Source organism: Notothenia coriiceps, unplaced genomic scaffold (genome assembly GCF_000735185.1).
Source record: "Notothenia coriiceps isolate Sejong01 unplaced genomic scaffold, NC01 NC01_scaffold00037246, whole genome shotgun sequence".
In the NCBI taxonomy this organism is placed as follows: Eukaryota; Metazoa; Chordata; class Actinopteri; order Perciformes; family Nototheniidae; genus Notothenia; species Notothenia coriiceps.
The window spans coordinates 28,105,536-28,128,666 of record NW_011369947.1 but is presented as its reverse complement, the minus strand read 5'-3'; the positions used below and the strand labels follow the sequence as shown (position 1 = coordinate 28,128,666).

General features: G+C 42.4%; 2 protein-coding genes across 2 annotated transcripts; both read left to right on the top strand.

The window, feature by feature from the left end:
- Positions 1-6,310: 6,310 nt before the first annotated feature.
- On the top strand, positions 6,311-12,342 carry th (tyrosine hydroxylase). Its single transcript, XM_010795412.1, has 13 exons — positions 6,311-6,491; positions 6,778-6,981; positions 7,815-7,989; positions 8,073-8,161; positions 8,293-8,360; positions 8,455-8,505; positions 9,183-9,328; positions 9,448-9,583; positions 9,866-9,935; positions 10,017-10,073; positions 10,574-10,669; positions 10,777-10,910; positions 11,511-12,342. The coding sequence occupies exons 1-13, from the start codon at positions 6,408-6,410 to the stop codon at positions 11,668-11,670; spliced, it is 1,470 nt and encodes a 489-aa protein (XP_010793714.1). The 5' UTR covers positions 6,311-6,407; the 3' UTR covers positions 11,671-12,342.
- A 1,434-nt stretch (positions 12,343-13,776) lies between these two features.
- On the top strand, positions 13,777-20,517 carry igf2b (insulin-like growth factor 2b). The gene is made up of 4 exons (XM_010795411.1): positions 13,777-13,967; positions 14,863-15,013; positions 16,493-16,674; positions 18,083-20,517. The coding sequence occupies exons 1-4, from the start codon at positions 13,893-13,895 to the stop codon at positions 18,320-18,322; spliced, it is 648 nt and encodes a 215-aa protein (XP_010793713.1). The 5' UTR covers positions 13,777-13,892; the 3' UTR covers positions 18,323-20,517.
- Positions 20,518-23,131: the final 2,614 nt, after the last annotated feature.

Genomic DNA, 23,131 nt, shown 5'->3' with positions numbered 1-23,131 from the left:
GTAATGTGAGCTGAGGCATCTGTACCTTCCGCAGAAGAGAGGGTGCCTGTTTGACGTCGCGAAGCGCTGTCAATGTTTGCAGGAAGACACTCGTTGTTCAAATGTTACCAAAGCGTCCGAGTACCGGAGGCCGTAAGGGTCCCGGTACGGAGAAGGAGGCCGAGACCGTACTCTAGAAAGGCTAGCGACAACGGACGGGTGCACAGCCCCAGTGGAGACCGGGCCGTCGCCTTAGAGTCATGAAGACACTGTGGTGGTGGTAGGTCACCAGCCTTAATAATTATTTCGCCGCGAGGGCAACGGCACTGTAGTACGCAAGTACTCTTCATAGTGCACCAGGAAGGCTAACGGTGGGTGTTGAAAGAGTAGAGGCGAGCAGTGCAAGCGCCGGTGGAGTTCGAGAGTCACCGACTAAGGGGGAGGAGACGAGCAAAGGTGAAGGTCTTTTAAGGCCTTGGGAGACGGGTCTTCCGATCGCGAGTTGGGCAGCTCCTAAGGACGGGACTACAAGACGAGAGACGGAAAGATTTATGCTTCGGGGATCGTTTACCGTGATACAGCTTAGGCGGTCAAAAGTACTCCTTGCCCGAATCGGACGAAAGGTGAGAATTTGTGTTATATACTAAAGCGAATCCTCTTCTGCAAGCGAAATAAAACGAAAAGGCATCCTAGGGTGGGAAATGTGAATTTGGACATAGATTAGAGGTGGCACACGCGCGAAGTACCACGATGACCGCGGGACTAAGCGGTGGAGTTTGGGGGTTATGTAGGCCACCCGGAGAATCGTCCGCGCTCAAGTCAAATGTGTAAGCGACAAGCTAGGGCCGAAAGGGCCGGACAAGCGTTGGTCAGTCAGTTGAGGCAAGCAGTTTGCGCAGAATAAACTATTGAAAGGGACGATATCCTGGCCTCCGACAGGATAATGTGAGAGTGAAATGCGGAATACGAGAGGTTTGAATCTTCACCCAACTAAGAGGGAGGGAATTAGCTACGTGATGCAACTACGAAATAAAGAGGATCGAAAAATACGAAAGGAGTCTGGCTCACACTTAAATGGTGTCGAAGATAGATTGCAAAGCCAAAGGTTGAGCGCTCTGCGAGACGAAAGACTGTTATACTAGGAAAGGTGCGCCTTCTGTATAAAAATCCCGAATGTAGAATTCCGTGAGGTTTACAGCCGTCGCGGTGACGAGGCAGTAGCGGCGGGCGTTGCCTGAGGGTCAAGACGTGAATAATTTAAGTATTAGTATTAACGGATCCCGGTCGTAATCTGGATGAGATTAGGGGATGGAGGGATCAGAGAGGTAATAAAGAATAGAGTCCCATAAAGGCAAACTGAGTTGCCTGTCAAGTTGGTGATAAATTTCGTTCCAAGTAGTACTTTAGGGCCCCACATAGGGGAGGATAGAGTAAATTCTTATCCACGTCGATGAGGCGACGATTAGTTCCCGCCAGAGTAGGAGTAGGGACGAGGTATTTGTTGGAGCCGTGCCACGGAGGAGAGGCGAAAGAGTAGATGTAAGCAGGCCCCTTGGAGTCAAGCACGAACGATTAGGTTTCCAGAGAGGTTGGAATTATTAACCATGCAAAGACCGTGTATTGACCACCCACCAAGAAATCGTTACAGTCGTACATATAAGCGGGCGCCGAGTGTACGAATGACTGTACAGTGTATTCATTAAGAATAATATTGGGACATGCAGGTCCAACATTGAAGCCCAGGCATAATTTACACAAGGCTTGACTGATTCAGTGTCACTAATCTTAAGTGGCCATACAGGTCCAACAGTACTGGACATGCGAGGCCCTACGGGGCATACAAGGCCACTACGGTGAACATGCAGGCACCTCCCGGGACAGGCGATACATGGTGGGGGTCCGCATGCGGTGGACCCTTTTCGGTGGACATACAGGTCCGCTGGCGACATAGGCCGGCATACAGGCCCACTACGGGACATAGGAGTCTGCGCGGCACAGTACAGGCACACGCACTAACATCAGGTCCTTCCATACGAAAGAGATCTCGTTCTGATTGCAAATACAGATTTTAGGGGTGAGAGTAATCGTGATTGGATGAGGTAAATTAGTGGTAATCGTACATTAGTGTATGAACGTTATTAAGGGTACAAACCATCTACCCGTAGATGTGTGGAAGGAGTGCACCACCATGAGGTTACTGGAAATGAGAAAGAGCCCCACCAAGCCCTATTAGAGTTCTCCAAGAGAAAGCGCGGAGGGAAGTTTCCCTCGGGCTTACTACTAGGAAGACCGAAAAGAGTAAACAAACACGCGACACACAAGCGGAGATGCGATATCGTAGAGGAGACCAGTGGCATCATCCGGCAGGGCACAGAGCACAGACAGAGCAGGCGTGTGGTGGGACCTAGTGTTTTCTCTCCTGAGAGGGGAACACCTAACTCCTGAAAGCATAGTTTGAGTTTTGGGGGGGGGGGTAAAGTGACGTAGATGTTACTCTCATCTATGAAAATAAATAGCATACTGCTATATTTAACCATATATCGAGCCCGATCGTCGATTTCTAATGGCTTAATGCAATTGTTTGCCTGTCTGGCCATTGGAATCGGGCTCTTTGAAGATCCAAAAATCTCCGGTTTTCTTACATTTCTGATCGGATTCGCAAAAACTTCATAATTTGTATTGACCGCCGTTCAACTGACAGCATTGTTTTCCCCCAAAAGTGGGCGGAGCCGTTATTTTTGCCCGGAAGTGACGCATTTGTTACTCTCATCTTCACAAAACAACAACAAACTTTTGCTGAGCCAATTGGAGAGTTTCATCACCAGCACGTGGTAAAACCCACCAATGAGCGCTCAGCTCGAGATACCAGCGAGTCGTTTCCCATCAAGCATTTACAGTAGCTTCCGCAGCCCGTGGAGAGGAACTGCGCCGCCTCGCCGCGCCTCGCTCTCAAGGCTGCGGGCGTCTTTGTCCCGCGAGATTTCAACGTCTCAAGTAGGCGAGCCTCCAGAGCAAGTCGGACAAAATGACTAACCATCATGCAACCCACTAGCAAGACGTTGATCGAAATTGCGCAGGTCTGCGCAGGTCTCGCTTGTCTCAAACAAGCCTGCTGACTCGGAGCTGTCCGACTTCAGGCGAGCTTTTTGAGACCACCCCCGGCTGCGATCGGCTATTCTCGTCTACTTTCGAGGCGAGCCGCAACGCGTCTCAAACAAGCCTACTACCCGATCTGCAGCTCTGCCCGATCTGTACTGCACATGTGCGAGATGGTCCGCCATATTGGACAACTCCGGATGGCAACCCAAGTAGGACACTTGACACAGTGGCTTTTGGCAAAGCTCAAAAATAAAACTCGAGAGAGATTAGTTATTGTTATTACAACGTGACTTCACTATTATTTAACAACTCTTTTTATTGGGTTCTTTAATTTGGGGTTAAATATATTGTCAGAATAAGTGAGAAATTAATTTAACTTCTGTTAGACAGCTATCATACTGAATAAATATTTACTGTGAATGTATGCAAAAATGTATGGCAGANGCCATATTAGACGACTACATACGGCAACTCTAATAGGACACTTGACACTTTTGGCAAAGCAGAAAAAGAACCGAGAGAGATGAGTTATTGTTATTACAACATGACTTCACTATTATTTAACAGCTCTTTTTATTGGGTTCTTTTATTTGGGGTTAAGTACATTGTCAGAATAAGTGAGAAAAGGATTTAACTTCTGTTAGACAGCTATCATACTGAATAAATATTTACTGTGAATGTATGCAAAAATGTATGGCAGAAGTTAAATCCATTTCTCACTTATTCTGACAATTCTGACTAACCCCAAATAAAAGAACCCAATAAAAAGAGTTGTTAAATAATAGTGAAGTCACGTTGTAATAACTAATCTCTCTCGGCGCTTTTTCTGCTTTGCAAAAAGCCACTGTGTCAAGTGTCCTATTGGAGTTGCCGTATGTAGTTGTCCAATATGGCGGACCATCTCGCACATGCGCAGTACAGATCGGGCAGGGGGGCAGATCGGGTAGCGACAGCCAGTCCCCAACTCCGGGGACTTCCGGCCGGGGACTTCCGGCGGTAGTTGTTTGCGGCCTGCCAGTAAACCCAAAGCAGAAGAAGACGAAGTGACATCAGCGGCTCATTTGCTTAATCTTCCCTCAGGGAACTTATTCCAGTGTGAACGCAATCGGCTCTTAGTTCCATAGGGGAACTAAGTGCTGGGAACTAAGTGCTGAACTAAGTATACAAGTGTACATTGAGGAAGCTTTTTCTCTGGGCGATTTCCACTAACCAGTTGATAAACAGGGCTGAGAGAGCAGACAATTGGATGGTGTAGTTGATCTTGATCTTAATTCAGCCTGTAGCTCTGTTGTCCTTCCTCACAAAACACACAAGGGCGCAGTTAAATAAACCTGTTCTGCTTCACAATCATAAAGTCTCTTGTAGTTGGAAATACTGTTTTCTGACTCACTCCATAAAGATCTTCAGTTCTGTGACAAATGTATGTTGTTTTTTGACACAGATATACTGTTAAATGCTGAAATATTTGAATGTGTCTTCCTTGTGTTGTTGTTACTTAACATCAGTTGCTTATAGAGTGATGAGTGAGGCAACAAATGCCCCCAAAACAATGCATGATTGAGCACTGTACAATGAGTAAGAAAGGAAAACACATACATGTCGTAAAACCCCACATGGGCCAGGCACCTGCTAAAAACACAAAACCCTGGACAGATTGACTGCTGCGGAATTCTGCATGAGGTCAATCCAGTAACATCAGTTTGTTGGTATTCCCTCTGTCTTAGTGCAGCGCACATTTCATCCTATCAAAGCAAACGTTTTCTCAAAAATTAAAATAATTATTACTCTTCTTAAAGGTTACCTTTCAAAAACCTTTAAATACCACAATTTCCGTGACAGCGCCTCACAAATGTATTAACAACTAGAGCAGCAAGTAATGAAATGTTTTTATCCTCTACATCAATCATTTGTATAATTTCTAATTGCCTTACACATATTTTAAGCTGCTTGAAAGGCATAGATACAAACCTTAGCATTGATAATTATTGCTATCTCTGAATAAATGTCAAGCGTTTGCCTGTTGTTCTTCTATATGTCATACCAATTTTGTAAAAAGGTCAAGATAAAAAAGCACATAAAAAAAGCATAATTTCTAAAGATATACCAGATCACTCTGTTTCCATGCAGAACATAGGCTTAAAGAAAGTGGAAAGGTGGTTTCTACTGTCTGTTTGCTTTATCTTAATTTCTTCATACTCACTCTGTCTTCCTCCAATAAAGGACAGAACTGCCGTTGTCTGGCCCTGGGGCCACAGCAGTGCTCTTTAGCATTTTCAGACCTTATGTTCAGGTTGGGGGGAAGAGTCACACTGGGGTCCATTTGTCTTTTCTGCACCCAAGGTTTGCAGCTGTGGCAGCATGGGGCCAGAGATCCACAGATAATGATTTTACCTCTGCTCGCCTGCGGGTACCGTACATCACTTCACAATCATGTTAACCACCAAACTCCCCAGCCAAGAGTGCAACAAATGCACTTGATGTCGTTGTTGCTGAGGTAAAAAAAAAACTGACAGAGTGGCCCAAACAGCAAAACAAGGTGTTGCTCTCTCTCTCTATGTCCGTTTGTGTGTGTGTGTGTGTGTGTGTGTGTGTGTGTGTGTGTGTGTGTGTGTGTGTGTGTGTGTGTGTGTGTGTGTGTGTTTCACAATCTAATCTAATTTGTGAAGAGCTGTGGAGATTGGATTGAACTGATAAAGTGACTTAATTTTCGAAAGTTGACTTTTCTCTTTATGTAAAGCCCAGAGGTCAAAAGCTTTAATTATTGTCTAAAAATGACTAATATGGCAAATGGTTGGCTGTTACCATACAAATTCACCTATCTGGTGTAAATGTTAATCAAATAAGTATGAATTAAGAAAATATAGACATATTGTTTTATTTAGACACTAAACATGCATCAATAACTTGTGAATGTTAACTGTATAAAAGCATAAAATAAATAAACCATAACTGATAACTTCACATGTATTTAAAGTTTTTAATTGCAAATGTAAATTCATCAATCTTTTGAATTGTTTGAAGACCACTAAAAAACGACCAATTATGAGAAAAATGCTCGAGTGTAGGTTTTACAAAAGATTGCTACTATACGGCTCTGGGTTGGGATGAGTCTGATAGATACTGCGCTTTGATTTATTACAGCAGCATTAGCAGGTTTGACGTCAGAAACCGCAAACAAATGACCCTATAAAAACAGCGAACCTGTGAAAAAAGGGGAAAGCTTTGAGCGCAAGACAACGCCGGATAGATCTAGAGAGCGAAACAACTGCACTGCCACTTTACTAGTACTTCGACACGCCAAAGACCACAGAAGACTTTTGCGTCTGAAGATGACCCTGTCAAGCAGCTCCACGTCCTCTACAAAGACCATCCACAGAGCAGCATCCGAGCTGGAGAGGTCTGACTCCATCACGGTAAGAAATATATAATTAAGTTTAAGTTTTCTGTTATTTTAGATTTCAACTATTTGACATAGTGTTACCAGTGATGTGTCTGAATAATATCCAGAATACCACCTAAAACAGTTATTGCGCGCAGAGTGCTTGACAAGGTGACAATTACGCACGATGGCCGCTGTATTAAAAGCATTTAGCAAAACACCTTATGTCAGCTACTCAATGTAGCCGTGTCCTAGGTTTGACTTGATTGACAATCAAAACATCTACAGTACGCAAGACTTTGGTTTCTCTTTTGGGACAGTCTCAAAGGTTCCTCGGTAGACGGCAAAGCTTGATCGAGGACGCGCGCAAGGAGAGGGAAGCCGCCGCTGCAGCCGCAGAAGCTGCAGAGGCCAGCGAGCAGATAGTGTTTGAGGAGGACAATGGGAAAGCGCTGCTCAACCTTTTCTTCACTTTAAGAAACTCCAAGACTCCTGCACTGTCGAGGACACTCAAAGTTTTCGAGGTATAACTCTTGTGAGGTTGCAAATATGTTTTTTGTGTATTTGTAAGCAGAATTCTGACGAAAGGGTGTGGTGTACCACTTAGGTCACGCTTTATAACGAGTTTATACGATGCAATTGATTAAGGACTATTAAAGCATTTACTAATGCTTTAAAGGTACACTTTAAAAAAAGGCATCATTTATTAGACAATTTCTTTGTGTTTTATTTTCAAAAATGCAACTGGTTGGTGTTGTATCCCTTGAACTGTAATTAATGCAGTTTAAATCTAGCCAATATTCATATATATTTGTATGTGCATGGGTTTCTCACCCTCTAAAAAACTGTTATTAATGTTAAGTTTAGTGAGAGGTGAGTAGTCGGAGGGATAACATCTATTTGTCCACACAGTGAGATCTTGATAATCTATTAGAGGTTATGACTTCTAAATGATCAATTATATTTAACATAGATGGCAATGTGGTCTATATTTCTTGGAGAGAATACAAACAAATAAGTAATATAGCCTCTTGGTGAGGACAGTACCTAAGCAGGCATAACTGAATTAAAAAAAATCCAACTCCTCTTACATTTTATGTTACACTGTTGAATGTATTAAAACTAGTTGTTGCATATTTTGTTTAGCTTGATTTTATAAAGAAATTCTGCATTCTTTTTTCCTCGTCATTCATCCAAGTCTTCTCTGTTCTCACTGGTATTTTTAAGAGACTGTTCCACAATATATTGGCATGCTTTCTCAAATACTGTGCTGCATAAATGCATCCTACCTTTGTCATACTGTGCATTTAACCTATTGATGTAGTAGTTACATTAAGGTGTCTTGACTTTATTTCAGACATTTGAAGCTAAGATTCAACATTTGGAGACGCGCCCGTGCCGGAAGCTGAAGGACAGCGGGGAAGGCCTGGAGTACTTTGTCCGCTGTGAGGTGCACCTCTCAGACGTCAGTACTCTCATCAGCTCCATCAAGAGAAATGCAGAGGACGTTAAAACCACCAAAGAAGTCAAATGTAACATCATTTACTTATTTTTATTATAAACCATTTGAAACGTATTTGATCAAACTAAATTTGTATTTGACTTTCTCTTCTAGTTCATTGGTTCCCAAAGAAAATAGCAGATTTGGATAAATGTCATCATCTGGTCACAAAATTCGATCCAGACTTGGATCAAGACCATCCTGTAAGTAATGACTTTTCCAATATCGTGCATTCGGAGAATTCTCAATATTCTGCTGAGTATGTTGTTGGAGCAATATGTCATAAAACAGAAAATGTGATCAGTGTTTGATAGGCCTATATTTGATTTGACAGGGCTACACAGACCCTGCTTACAGGCAGAGGAGGAAGATGATCGGAGACATCGCCTTCAGATACAGACAGTGAGATACAGTCTTTTGCCTGAATGCTGCACAGACATTATTTTTTAGAAAACTTGATTATCCCTTATGCATGTGTATTTGTGTTTTTCCTCAGTGGGCAGACAATTCCCAGAGTGGAATACACAGAGATGGAGATTGCCACATGGTAAAGGCATGCTCATTTAAAATACAGTTGATATGAACACTTACACCAAAAAGCATGATACCAAAATATACGCTGAAAACAACTCCTTGCCTGTTTTTCTTATGATCAGTTTGACTTTCTTGCCGTTTGATTATGAGAGCTTTGATGTGTCAATTCACAACCCACTGAGTCCCTTTTTATATTGTCTTTAAAGACAGATAACATTTGTTTTGTATTTTTGATGAATTCGTTTCAGATCAAAGGCTTCAATAATTTCAAAGCATTCTAGGTGTGCCAGCTTCAGCACATCATTTTATCAGGGAGATGGAAACGTGATTTTATGGGATAGTTTACAATTAAGTGAATTTATACTTGTATGATTGATTTAATGTGCACAGTTTTGCCAAAAGAAGATGTCTGAGTCTATGACTTGCCAGTTAGACAGTTATTTGAAAAGAATGGTTTTGCATTGTACTTAAAAAGCTATTAAGATAAATGATCAAGCAGTAGTTTAAAATAGAAATATAAGATAGAAAATGTTGGGAAATTGCAATGCAGAGAATGGTACAACTAAACAGTCCCAAAAGTGTTTTTAATTATATTTACAGCTCATTTTATCCTTATCAATGGTTACACCTCAATGCTTGAAAGTCTTTTGTTAAAGAAGAAAACCTGAATGTCATTTAATCCCGAATTAGGAGAGAAGTCTACTCAACTCTGAGGGAATTGTATATCACACATGCCTGCAGTGAATACCTCGATGCCCTCCATCTGCTGGAAAGGCATTCTGGGTACGGTCCAGACAACATTCCCCAGTTGGAAGATGTGTCATGCTTCCTCAAAGGTAAAGACGGGTTAAGAAACCAAACCGAAGTGTTCAGTCTATATAATACACTCTCCATTTACCTATATTCTTTCTCTTTGTCTCTTTATCTATTGTTTCCCTAACACACACTCAAACAGAGCGAACAGGGTTCCTGCTCCGTCCAGTGGCAGGTCTGCTCTCCGCCAGAGATTTCTTGGCCAGTTTGGCATTCAGGGTGTTCCAGTGCACCCAATATATCCGACACGCCTCGTCCCCTATGCACTCCCCAGAGCCGTGAGTATGAGTGTGACTTCTCTTGCTTTGCTCTTCGCATTAAACCTCATCCAACATATGGCCATTGCCATTAAAATAATAATAAAGCAAACATATACAATGAACTTAAAGTTATCTCTCAAATTCCTTTTTAGTCTGCAAGAAAAACACACTTCTGTCTTCACTTCTCTTGTTAACACAATTTGTACCTTAAAGTCTGTATATAGTTAAACATATCTGTATAGGGTTTTTCCATCTAGATATAATATGGTGCCAGTTGAATCTCTCTTTCTTTCCGTTTAGTGACTGTGTACATGAACTGCTGGGCCACGTCCCAATGCTGGCTGATCGCACTTTTGCCCAGTTTTCACAGGTAAGAGGGTGGAGGTCCTGAGCAGTCTTATAATGCATGCTGTGTTATTTATTTTACTAACCTTTTTATTATGTGCTTCAGAACCTTGGTCTGGCATCACTTGGGGCTTCGGATGAAGATATTGAGAAACTGTCCTCAGTAAGACTTCAGTCCTCCAACACATATTTACGTTCATTGTTAAGTGGTGACCTCCAGTGGCTGTAGCAATTATGACAGGAGAAAAATAAATAAGTCAGGTGACGTAAGAGACCACTAGGGAGGGGTCAAACAAACAAAGGTCAACATTAACTCATTTTAACTTCCACAACTTAATTTACATATACATCACATACGTGATGTTCTTAACTTACATGCCTTACTAAAGTTATGCAACACACGTACTAAACCAAAACGACAAACTTTGATGTTTTCCTCAACGTAACCACATGGTTTTGTTTTGATTTATAATGTTATCAACGTGTAGAAACCGCTTCAAACACTTCAAAAAACTTTAAAAAACTTCACCCCCCCTTTTTGGACTCACAACCAGCTCTGGTCCCTTTTGTACAGTCCCTTACCTAAGATGTGTGAAAAAATGATTTAATAGTCCACCCCAGTATCCTTCTTTCTCTCAGTAAATCTATTTTATTTCCCATCAGCTATACTGGTTCACTGTTGAGTACGGCCTCTGCAAACAGAATGGTGAGGTGAGGGCTTACGGAGCTGGACTGCTCTCCTCTTACGGAGAACTGGTGGTACGTTCAAGCATGTTCTCTCTGTTATCTGCTTTAAAATATGATCGTTATCTCCGCCACCTGAGCTGTCAGGTAACTCTCAATCTTTCTCTTTTATGTAAATCCAGCACTCGCTGTCTGATGAACCAGAGACAAGGCAGTTTGAACCAGAGGCTGCAGCGAGGCAGCCCTACCAAGACCAGACGTACCAGCCAGTCTACTTCATTTCTGAAAGTTTTACAGATGCCAAGGAAAAATTCAGGTACTGAATCATACATGCATTCTTGTTCAAACCCAAGCACAAATACACAAGAACATAGAGAGACAAAGAGAAGTAGAGAAAAACAAAAAGAGGGGGTTATGCAAGGACAAGGTCATAGAACAGCCAGCCGGCCCCTGAGGCCACACACTTCAGCCATAGTTGCCAGAAGACAGCTGTTACTAATGTAGTGTTTCTTACCAAGGCAAAATGCTGTAGTTTTATCTGGCAAACAGATCAAATGTTAGCCTGCAAAACAAGTAGCTTTAGTGAATGTTTTCACAACATTTGGTTTCTATTAGAATATAAAATGTGGCATCCTTGACACACTCAGAGAAAATGATCTGCCCGGGAATGTTTGTCGAAGTATAGGCCCATAGTGAATATATTTCCTGTGTGTACTGACACAAGCAGGATAATCCATTCTTTATTAAGTGCAAAATGCATAGGATAAACTACAACTGGGGGAACCTTTTTCTAATCAATTAAGTTTTCACTGGCCACAATAAATATTTTGGTTTAAATTCTCTGCATTTATGAAGAGCTCATATACTCATCTTTGACTTCTTTGAGGGTTCTAACTGTTTTGTATATTTGACAAAGGGGTTACGTGGCGGGAATCAAGCGTCCCTTTTCCGTGAGGTTTGATCCATTCACCAGCAGTGTGGAGGTGCTTGACAACCCACTGAAGATCCAAGCAGGCCTGGATGGAGTGAAGGACGAGCTCAAGATGCTAACAGACGCCCTCAGTGTTTTGTCATGATGATGTCCCGGTTCTGCGACCGCCCTGCTGTTGTCTGCTTCCTCTCTGCTGCGCTCAGAGACGTCCGACGTGTGATCAAGAGCAATGTGTTCATCTTTCTGTGCTGTACTTCCAGTATGATGCTGTTTCTGAAGAGTTGTTGCTTGCTGGTAGGCCGACAATGTTGCAACCATTAAAACCTCAAGTCACAGCGCAGGCTTTCCAAAGATGTTTAACACCTCGCTGGGTGAAATTAATTGGGTTTTACTGACTGGGCCATTCATTACTTCTAAATAAAAAATTTGTTGTTTGAGAAATGTGTCAAAATCGGAACCAAAATAAAGGGAATTGTGGTAATGAATGTATAAAAAGAAAACTAAATGAGTATAGTACAATTACTTTAAAATCAAAGAAACAAATGAAAATATTAAAGTGTCTAACAAATAAAACATATTTATGAAACATATATGAAATCACAGTTATATTATTTAGAAATTAATATCTCTCATGTGTTAAATTCTTTATTTTGCAGATGTGAATTCAGTATTTGAGTATTGTCTCTAAATGTATTGATTTATCTGGCGTTTCTGTCGTACAGTGTATCGCATAATGAAATAAATAATACAACATACTTTCCATGTAATGAACTGTTGACTACTGCTTCAAAAACGTATCTATCAAACATTAAAGATGGCAAATTAAAAAAATTCTGTCATCTCTTATTTATTTATGTTGTGTCCATATATTGCAAAACACTACAGACCAACATTGTATAATACTTGGCTAGGACATCTGTCTGCCACAAGAGGGGGCAGTCCAGCAGGGTGTTTATGCTTAGTCTTAAATTCACAGCAAATTCTATTTAAGCCTTTCAATTAATACATTTCCTTTATGCTATCTGCCTGGCTTAAACGTAAATGAACAATTTTGCAATATTATTAAATGTTAAAAACAAGCTAATATGCATCTGTATTACAAAAATACACCTCTGTAAAGTTAAGGGAAATAGCTTAAGAAACAGATATTCTAACAAATACAATACTTGTTTTTCTATTATATTAAAATGTTGCATCACCGCCATTTAAATGACAACAGACAACCTCAAGAATGCAAGCTCATCATCACCAATTGGACCCACATTAGTACTGTCTATGAATATTCATTGGAGAATAAATGAATACACGCTTTTAACGAACCAACCTTGGGGGATTTGTCCAGACAGAGCTCCTGTCCTGGTGTTCAGGTATCAGTGGGCAGCTGTTCAGTACTCTCTGATGAGCAACCAACCTGCTGAACGCTGCGAGACAAACAAACGGTTCACTCCCAGGACCACTAGGTGTCAGTCTAAGTCTGAAGACATGTCCGCATCCCTACCTTCTGCAGAAGCCCCACTTATATAAGGGAACCCTCAAACAGTGTTAGGGGGAAAAAAGAAAAAGCTTACCTTTATGTAAAATGACATTTTGGAGCTTGATGCATGCAGGACATTGTTGTGTCTATTGTACAACCTGTGCAGCATCTGGAAGAGTTTTTTTCCTGCTGGTATTTAAACAGTCATCCACAGTATGAGTGATGCATTGACCGTTTTAAATATATAAATTATTTTTAATATTTAGTTTTTCACTTCCTCCAAATATGCAGCATTTACAGTTGACTACTCTGCAACAGCCACTCATTGCTGCTGCTGCATCATCCTGTTGCCTTCAGGTAACTAATCAACATTCACTCACCCGGTGACTGCATCCATACCTGAGTCAGTGAGCCGCAGACCATGGCCACACTTCTTCCACTCTGAATGTTAATCTTAATTACAGCAGGGCGGACACTTTGACATTTTTCTTGGAGTCTGAGGAATTACGTCTATTCTTGTTCAGTCTGCGTCCTGTGTGTAAACATTGTGATTGTAGGTTACAGTGCGTAAACGTGGAAAATGCCTATGGAATTGTTCCATATTTTGTAACTCTCACTCTCTTTGCCTTTTCTCCCGTTTAAGCACTTTTCCATAAAACGTCCATGGACCATTTTTTTTTAAACCAGCAGTGAAGAGGAGGAGCGAGGGGTGTGGTGTGGGTGTAAGGGGCGTGTTTGGTATATAATAGTTTTCACAGTGAAGTTTTGCCTGTCGCCTGGTCTTTGGGACAGCGTCTCACACATCATCTCATTAGCTTCACCAACTGGGAAACTAACTCACCTGCAACCTTTCCAACCAAATAACCCCTACATTTTGACTACTGCCAACTGACATGGAGACCCAGCAAAGACACGGACACCAATCAATTTGCCACACCTGCCAGAGAACGGAGAGCAGCAGAATGAAGGTAACCAGAGGGAACAAATAGTTTTACACTCTCCGGTTGTGCTGCGCGTGTATTCATAGATCTCTGGCAGGGTTTTAACCATGTTTGATTGGCTCTGTAAGTGGGACACCGCCTCGGGCTGAGCAGATGCATTGATCGCATCATTTTCTTTTGTGCAATATGGGAACTGGACATATGTTTTAATTTTGCATGCTGCAAAAGAGAAAGTTCAAGATACACAAATGACATGGAGTGTGCTTGAAGCTTTGAAGCATTTGTGCAACAGGTTGCCTGATATGATAGAAAACGAGAAACGGGTTGAGAAGTATTTTTTATTCTTCTCCCATCTGGACGGTACGCCGCTTACTGGATTCGGAGTAAACAGCTGGTCTTTGATTCGGCAGATAGGGGGCGGTAGGTCTGAGGGTCAGTGAGCTCACCACAGGGTGAGCAAGGGGAAAATATATGCTGAGTCTGGCTTTTCAGATAGTTAACTATCGAGCAGCCGGTCTTGCAACTTCTGGGGAGTTGTGTAAGAGTGTGAACGGCAGAGATACCGTCTACTTTTTCCCTAAGAATAAGCACTTCTCTCAGGTGCAACACAATGACAGCGGGTGATAACAGTTGAAGGGGGGTGGATGTGCATTTGACATCATTTGATTGCACGCAATTGGCTTCTTTCTAAGTTAGAAGGTCAATATATAGAAAAGGTATACACTGGAATTATACGTCTTGTTCAAGCATGCCAATGTAAAAGAGGGGCTCCTCTTTTAGAGTGGCTCCTCTTTTACCAAAACGTATAGGCAACATCTGGCTGTCATATGAGAATTATATGTTGATGACTTCTGTATTGTGTGCTCGCATTTGATGACCCGTTGCTTCACGGTGAAAATATGTTTTTTTCTGTTGCCTGCAGGTCAAGAAGATGTCTTCGTCCAGTCGCGTGCTGCTGTTTGCACTGGCCCTCGCGCTCTACGCTGTGGAAATAGCCTCGGCGGAGACGCTGTGTGGGGGAGAGCTGGTGGATGCGCTGCAGTTTGTCTGTGAAGACAGAGGCTTCTATTTCAGTAGGTTTTCAATCCCGGCACAAGTTTAGCACAATGCGCTGCACACAACGCCGTTTAGCTTTTTTATGTCCCTCTGTTCTTCATTCGCACACATCTGTTTGGATAGCTGAGGCTATCTCTGTCTGTGGCTGTGTGGTATTTTTCTTTCTCACACACACACACACACACACACACACACACACACACACACACACACACACACACTGAGTGACAGACAGAAAACAGTGAGAAGGAGATTATAGCCAGCTGTGTGTCTCAAGACCTCGTCCAGGCTGCTCGGCTGAGTGTGCCTACAGCCCATACCTCTCATTGCATATGAAAGGCCGACGAGCTGTGAAGGCACACGCGACACAATGGGCCGCTTGTTTACCAGTAAATTAATTGCACCCAAATAGGCATACCAGTCACCTCAGGGGGGGGGGGGGGGGGGTTTGATGTCAGGTTAAGAGGAAGGATCATTAACATCAATTCTGATTATTGCTTCCATTGTAGTGATGATGGGTATAGCTGTAAAGCATTATGAGAATGTATTGTGGTGGTTGTTAATCCTCACAAGGATAAGCTTCTGTTTGCACTGCCTGCAGTGTTTGTGACATACATGAGTTCACCTTCATTCAGTATATCTGCATTTTCTTTTCATTTCATTAAGATATAGTCCCATCCTCTGCTTTTCACCTTTGACAGTTTCTTTGTGTGCTGCCCGCCACAGAAGCTTCTCAACAATCGGAAAGATCATTATCCAATTTAGGCTGACATAGATGTGCTTCCTCCTTTTCTCCTTCCCCCCCACTGGATCACCCTCTCTTTTGCTCTCATGTTCCTCTTCCTGCAATCACATCTAGCTGTCCCTCTCATGAGATTTGGGAGCAGGACTTCAAACAAGGCCTTTATTGGTCGAGGATAGTGTTCCCTTTTGCAACATGCTCACCCTTTACCCCCCTCATCTTATTCTTCTATACCTTTCTCTCCTGTGTCTTTACTCTCTTCCTCTTTTGTTTCACATTCTTTCCCTCTGTTTCGACGTCACACAACCTCTCTCCCTCACTGATCCCTTTTCTCCTGTTTTCTCTACCTCTCTGCCCCTCCTCATCCTCTTTATCTTTGCTGACTTGACAAAGGACAAGGTCACAGCAGAGTTTCCATTTTATGTATTTGCTCACCCAAAGGTCTGTCTGAGAGCTTAACTGTCTGTCTCCATCAGTCTCTTTTGGTGTCTACAGCACAGGGTGTTTACTTGTGTATTCACTCATTAAGGGACTTCCAGATAGCCCTAATCAGATTATCCTCTGCAAACAAAAAGATTTGTTGCAGTTGTTCATAGATTTCCTTTTATCCTCTTTGCTCCATGGACTGCTATGATTGTTGAAGTAATCCTACGAAAACAACCTAGATTCTTTACTGATGCCAGTGTTGTGTTCCCAGGCCTTAACCTCACCCTCCTCACGCTCTGTACTCATCCCTTGTTGTGTTTATCTTCAGGTAGGCCAACCAGCAGGGGGAACAACCGGCGCAACCAGAACCGTGGGATTGTAGAGGAGTGTTGTTTCCGTAGCTGTGACCTCAACCTGCTGGAGCAGTACTGTGCCAAACCCGCCAAGTCCGAAAGGGACGTGTCGGCCTCCTCTCTGCAGGTCATACCAGTGATGCCCGCACTGAAACAGGTATGTCTTAACAACAACAACAAGAGGCCAGTATGGGAAACTGTTCTAAAGCTTGGTTTTATCTGTCCATCCATCTCCTGTGCCTCCATTCACCTCTGAGCCTCACCCCTATCTCTGACACCAAGAACAGACTGAAACCTACACAAAGACAGGTTTATCTGGTTAAAATGGACATTGGTAAGCAGTTAGCTTCCATGTAAAGTGCTGAGCCTCATGGAAATATGTGTGTGTGTGTGTGTGTGTGTGTGTGTGTGTGTGTGTGTGTGTGTGTGTGTGTGTGTGTGTGTGTGTGTGTGTGTGTGTGTGTGTGTGTGTGTGTGTGTGTGTGTGTGTGTGTGTGTGTGTGTGTGTGTGTGTGTGTGTGTGTGATTAGTCACGGAACAGCAAGCTGCCGAAACTGGCATGCGTTATGATCTGTGCGGTCAAAAACACCTGACCTGGCCAGCAGAGCTTCTCCGGAATCTGTCACAAACATGCATCAAAGCATTTCAGGTCTTTGTGATCACAAGACCGAGCTGTGGCTGCTTTCCAGGACTCTTCAAATCCTTTCCACCCTCCTTTTAGACAAGGCTGGAAAGATGTGTATAGGGTTTCTGCTTTGACTTGTTTGAAAATCTGCATCAGTGGTTGGAGATTGTTAGTGATGTAAACAAACCCAAAATGAACTTCTGCGAATGACCAGAGGAAAATATCCTCGGCCTAAAATACAATAAAAAGAGACTGCAAGGGAATTAGTTGGGACATGTCCGTAGTTTGTGTGAGCAGGGAGAGTTGATGGATACAGCCTGCTCTGAGAGCCAGCTGTTCTTAGGCTATTGTGCAGGCTTGGAATGAATGAAGGGGGATAAACACTCCTCAAGTGGCAGGACCAAAACAAGCCATTCAGACAGAGCACTGGCTACTTGCGCATAAATTCTAGGCCTGCTGCTACCACTCCCACTCTGTCTCAATCTAGGGTGCTCAGCAAAACACCTAGAGCTGTTTAAAAGAGTTTGCTGGGTTTGAATAGAGGTTGTGGAATGACAGTGCGTTTATATAGCGTTTCACGTAACAGGGTTAGTCAGTTCAGCGGGTCGTTGTGTGAACGACACTGTGCTCCTCATATGTATATGAGGCGAGTGACCGCCCTTCCTTTGACAGTATGTTAAAGAGGCCGAGCTAACACTTGTTGACAGCTTCTCTCAGTCAAGGAAACCAAAACAAGGGCAAGTCGGAGGCAAGGCGAGTCTGTTGTGACGCTGGGCAATATAAGAATGAAATTTGATTTCCATTTTACTGGCCCAACAATGACTGAATGTTTTTGCAAAACAAACAAGGCTTTCCTCCATTGTAATAAGCACTTGCAGTGTATCTTATCACAACTAATGAACTCCCTCTTTTCCCTTTTTTCGCCTGCACGCCACAATAGGAAGTCCCAAGGAAGCAGCATGGGACCATCAGGTATTCCAAATTCGAGGTGTGGCAGAGGAAGGCGGCCCAGCGGCTCCGGAGGGGCGTCCCCGCCATCCTGAAGGCCAAAAAGTCTCGGAGGCAGGCTGAGAAGATCAAGGCCGAGGAGCAGGCAGTCTTCCACAGGTCCCTGATCAGCCTGCCCAGCAAACTGCCGCCTGTCTTGCTCACCACGGAGAACTATGTCAACCACAAATGAGCCCGCTGCCAGCCCTTTGCACAGACAAGAGTTTCGAGGGAGAAAAAAAGACTAGGGGATTATAGCTTTGTCTCTGACGTCATTTCTGTGGCAGTCCTCTTTGACCTCCCCTGCCCTGTCCGAGCCCACCAATTCCTCCCCCTGCTCTCATCCACTACTTCTTGACCCCCTGACCCTTTTCAAATGCCCCCCCCCCTCTCAACCCCAACCACCCACCCTCCTCCGGCACACAAACATGCCTTCACATTCTTCCTGTCTGAACTCTTTCGCTCCCTCTCTCTTTCAGTCACTGACACAAAAGGCACAAACAAAAAACGATGAACAAAAAGTTAACAATTCGGCTGAATGCAATTCAGGTGGATCCTTAAGCAAGAGAGAAAAGGGAAGGGAGAACTGAAGATGAAAGAGATCTGTGGTTTGCAAGTGTCAAGAGGACACCCAGCGGAATGTTTTTTTGTCTTTGTGGAAGACAACTGAAAGTGAAGAGCAGCTTGCATGAAAGAATCCATTCCACATCATTTTTCCTGAGGCAAAAAGAAAATCTCTGTTAGTTCTTTTTCTTATTAGTTTGCACCTCTACCTATAAAGGGACTTCCACACTGTAAGGAATTATTTTGTAAAATTAGATTCCTGTTCCAGCACCTTTTGATCACAAACAAAAAGCAGAAAAGAGTCTGCAAAATTGCACATTGCCACGGATTACGTCAAAGTAAAGAAAAAAATGGCACTATTTTTTTATGAACAATGAACGTGTAGCTTAAAAAAATGACATGGTGCTAACTTTGGGAATGGACTCAAAGAAGAGGTTGAAAAGCACGTTTTTTTTCTTTGAATGAATATTAAAACTTTCCGTTTTAAGGAAAGTGTGACTTTTGAAAAAAGGAAGATAAAGGATATGGTGGAGCTCCTGGCAGTGGCAATGTCAAGGGGGAAGTGTCACTGAGAAAATAAATGGGCTGTATCGGCATCTAGGCTCACAGCGAGTGCTCGCGGCTGCTCATCACTAGCTCGCCAGCGTAAGCGGCAAGGGGGGCCTTATCCCAGTCCCTGTTCCTCCTGTCCCTGGCAGACACAGGGAGCAGTGGGGGACATATGGGACACTGTGGACCGCCTGGATTTGGACAGTACTACAGTTCTAGGACAGAACTTCCTGTTTGCCATGGTTTTGCAGACTGCTCTCACAGGAAGTAACTTGGAATGGACAAAGAACAAGTGGGATAATGATGATTATATTTGATTGTGTCTTTTATCTGTTTTCTTTTCATATCAATGTTTCAATGAACAAAAAAAGGAAAACCCCGTCAGTTTCTGGTACCGTGACATTCCTGTTTTTCCAAGTTAGGCTTTTCTTTTGTTTCCATGGTTATGTTATAATGTTATTTTACAGTTCTAAAGAAAGGCACAACATTTCAATTCAAAGGGAAAAAAACAGCAATAATGTCAACTAACATTTTATTTTTATTGTATATCAGTAGTATTCACATGCTTTTGCCTGAAAACAAATACTTGAACATATATATCTATATGTGTATATATACATCTATATATCTATATATATTTATTTATATATATTTATATATATATACATACATATATATATAGATAGATATATAGATATATAATTAGTTTCCAGGGACGTTGTGTTATTTTCCTTTAGTCTGAGCTGTATCTTGCGTAATGAGCCGCCAAGCTTTTTTGTTTGTTTGTTGAAATACAAATAAGGGCACTGTATAAAGGCATTATTTATTTTGTTATAAAATATATTTGAAAATTGGTCCAAATAATATACGTAGCACTGATGCTCAACTGACGGATTTATTTTGTATGATCTCTGTTTTCCAATTGGAGTTGTAAGGCTTTTTTGTAGATGCTTTGTACCAAAAATAATGTCTTTTTTTCCTTTTCCGTTTGCCATAGTTACTTTAAATTAATATTTTAACAGCAGCATAGCCTGGATTGCTTAGGCGTGTTATGTCACAGGAATAGGCACATACTCTGAATACATTGATCTGCATGGATTTCCAGAAGCCTGTCAGGGTTTATCTGTGAAAAAGAAAGCATAAATGAATGACTTTATTATTGGAAAAATAACTGTTCAACATTGATTGTACTCAAACCCACTATGTTTTGAAGCCACTTTAGTATTGATGGCTTGAGAATGATCAGTCCTTCATTAAATCATGTCTTTGTAATTGTACATGGTGTCTTATGATCTTCTAAAGAGCATCTTGCCTACGTGCCAGTGCCACTGATGTTTTCGCGTGTTGGTTTGGGTCACGAGGCTGTAACTGTCCGGTCAGTTGTAGATTTTAGTGGTTAGCTTACACGTGACTTACACGAGTCATTGTGTTGATGCCTTAATTGGAGGTAATGATGTTGCTATGATGCTAGTAGTCATCAAAGGTCACCAAAAGGTCATTGTCTATTAAGGAGAGAGCATATCACCGCTCTAAACCTCACTGTCTGTCTGTCTGTCTTCTTTCTTCTGTGTTTGTAAAAGACAATGCCCCTGATCGTACGCATCAACAGTATGTATTGCATGGCGAGGGGAGCAGGGTTGTTAGCCTGCCACTTACCCCTCCACAATCATCCAATAACCCATCCATTATGCATTTGATGAAGGGCTATCACACTGAACCATTTCTGAAGCACTCAGGAAAAAAAACTAAACAGTCTATGTTCTCCGAGGGAGAAGTGCAGTAGTTTCCGAGTGTCAGTGATAATCGTGTTGTGGAAGGGCAGCTGAGGTTGTTTCCCTTACCCGGCCACAATAATTTAACTCTTTGTGAAAAAACCACTGAAGCCCATGTCAGAAACAAAGTCATTCTGTGGCACAATATAGTTTTCCTCCGCCATTGTGTCATGCATCATGGTGAAGAGTCAAGCCAATACTTTAAATCTTCTTTCTGTCCGAGAGATCTGAACTATCAAGGCTGCGTCCTGTCTCTAATTATATTCTACTTCAGTTGTGCAACAAAGCAGGTAGTGCAATTATTATTATTATTATTAAATTGTTATTATTATTGATAAAATTATTATATTTTCTATTTTATTTCATATTTTCCTGCTAGGACTGCATCCATTCACTATTGTAATGTTCAAACAGGCTACTCTAGTGTCCTTTTCAATGGCGTGAAGACAACCACTTCTTTTAGCTGAATATGAAGAGATACCTTGCCGAGCGATGGCAACCTTTTCTGTGTCAGTAGCTCACTCAGCCTGTGTGTATTTTATTGATTTAACCTCTGCACGCTAGAACGTCCGAAATGCACAATTCATGTACTTTCATTTTTAATATCAATAAAAAAACATTTTATCAAACATACAATGTCTAAAATAATTACTGCTTTGTTTGGTTTACTTGCTGGTCTTTGACATATTCTTTACACTTCTCGTTTGTTGAGCTTGAGAGCGATTTCTGAAGTATTTTTATATCAATTAAACCACATGTACCCTGTAAATGATTGATTAGATCTTAAGGCCTTGCGGAGAACCTCCAGCTGCTTTTAGCACCGTCTCTTTACTCTCTCCCACCCTCCCTCTTTCCCATCTTTTTTTCTCTCCATCTCTGCCTGAGTCCACGTCTGTGCGTCTGCTCCTGCTCTGTGATAGGGCAAAGTGTGCCAAAGTGGTAAATCAGCATTCACAGAGTGGCAAACAGGCACACCACAACTCCTCAGTCCTTCCTCTGCTGCATGCCACACTTAACCTGACCTGTTCTCACTGCCTCAGACACACCCATCCGTACATCCATCCCACCATCCTCCAGCGGCTTGCTAACTAATGGAGCAAAATCCACTTCAGTGGCTAAGTTTAGTAACCGACATGTCTCAAATTATCCCATGCATATTCTGAAAATGGAACCACCTTTCATTGTTGACATGCATGCGCATAGCCACTCATGTGATGTCTGTTACCGGGCAGATTTACGATGCAAGAGCTTTGTTCCCAGAATGGAACAGTTTTTCAGGCACTGGGTTTAACGTGGTGCAGCCGAGTTGCAACTGTAGCTCTATGTTCTGTTTTAGGTTGGCGTCAAAAGAGCAGCAATCTCCTTTTCTCTGGAGTTAGTGTAACGTTCTGATTTGCAATGATGAGATGCACATGTGTTGCTTCTGGGAATGTAGAAAAGCTGGTCGGCTATCATAGTAAAGGAGCTTGTGTTCATAAATAGCTCAATTAAGTCACCTTTGCCTGTCTCATGAAACCTTATGGCCGTGCAAGAAGTTGGTCCCCTACAAAAAGAGGGAAAACACTCAGCATGAAGTGGATGCTGTTGGAATTGTTTATTTCTGAAGGATGGCTAGAGGCTACACAAGTTCTCACAAATTGATGGACATACTGATCATGCATGCACATTTTCAGCTAGTGAATTCTTCACAATGGCTCCATTCCCTTTATTGATAAATGCATTATTAGCGTAGCGTTCTTTTTTAGTGTCACTCCCAATAAAAAAGCCTTCTCTCAATTACTTTTCTTACCTACTGACAGATGTGTGTGTGTGTGTGTGTGTGTGTGTGTGTGTGTTCTCTAACAGCTTCTCTGGGAATCAGCCTGTTCCCTGCAGGTGTTTATGTTTGACTCTCTATAGAGCTGGTAATGAGATCAGGGACACTCTAGTCCTCAGGGCTCGTCACGTCACCTCTAAGTCTGACNGCAGGGAACAGGCTGATTCCCAGAGAAGCTGTTAGAGAACACACACACACACACACACACACACACACACACACACACACACACACACACACACACACACACACACACACACACACACACACACACACACACACATCTGTCAGTAGGTAAGAA

Coding starts and splice junctions, on each gene's coding strand:
- th (XM_010795412.1), top strand. CDS start 6,408: ATGACCCTGTCAAGCAGCTCCACGTCCTCTACAAAGACCATCCACAGA. Junction 8,162..8,292: donor ACTTGGATCAAGACCATCCT/GTAAGTAATGAC, acceptor TTGATTTGACAG/GGCTACACAGACCCTGCTTA. Junction 10,074..10,573: donor ATATTGAGAAACTGTCCTCA/GTAAGACTTCAG, acceptor ATTTCCCATCAG/CTATACTGGTTCACTGTTGA.
- igf2b (XM_010795411.1), top strand. CDS start 13,893: ATGGAGACCCAGCAAAGACACGGACACCAATCAATTTGCCACACCTGC. Junction 15,014..16,492: donor AGACAGAGGCTTCTATTTCA/GTAGGTTTTCAA, acceptor GTTTATCTTCAG/GTAGGCCAACCAGCAGGGGG. Junction 16,675..18,082: donor TGATGCCCGCACTGAAACAG/GTATGTCTTAAC, acceptor ACGCCACAATAG/GAAGTCCCAAGGAAGCAGCA.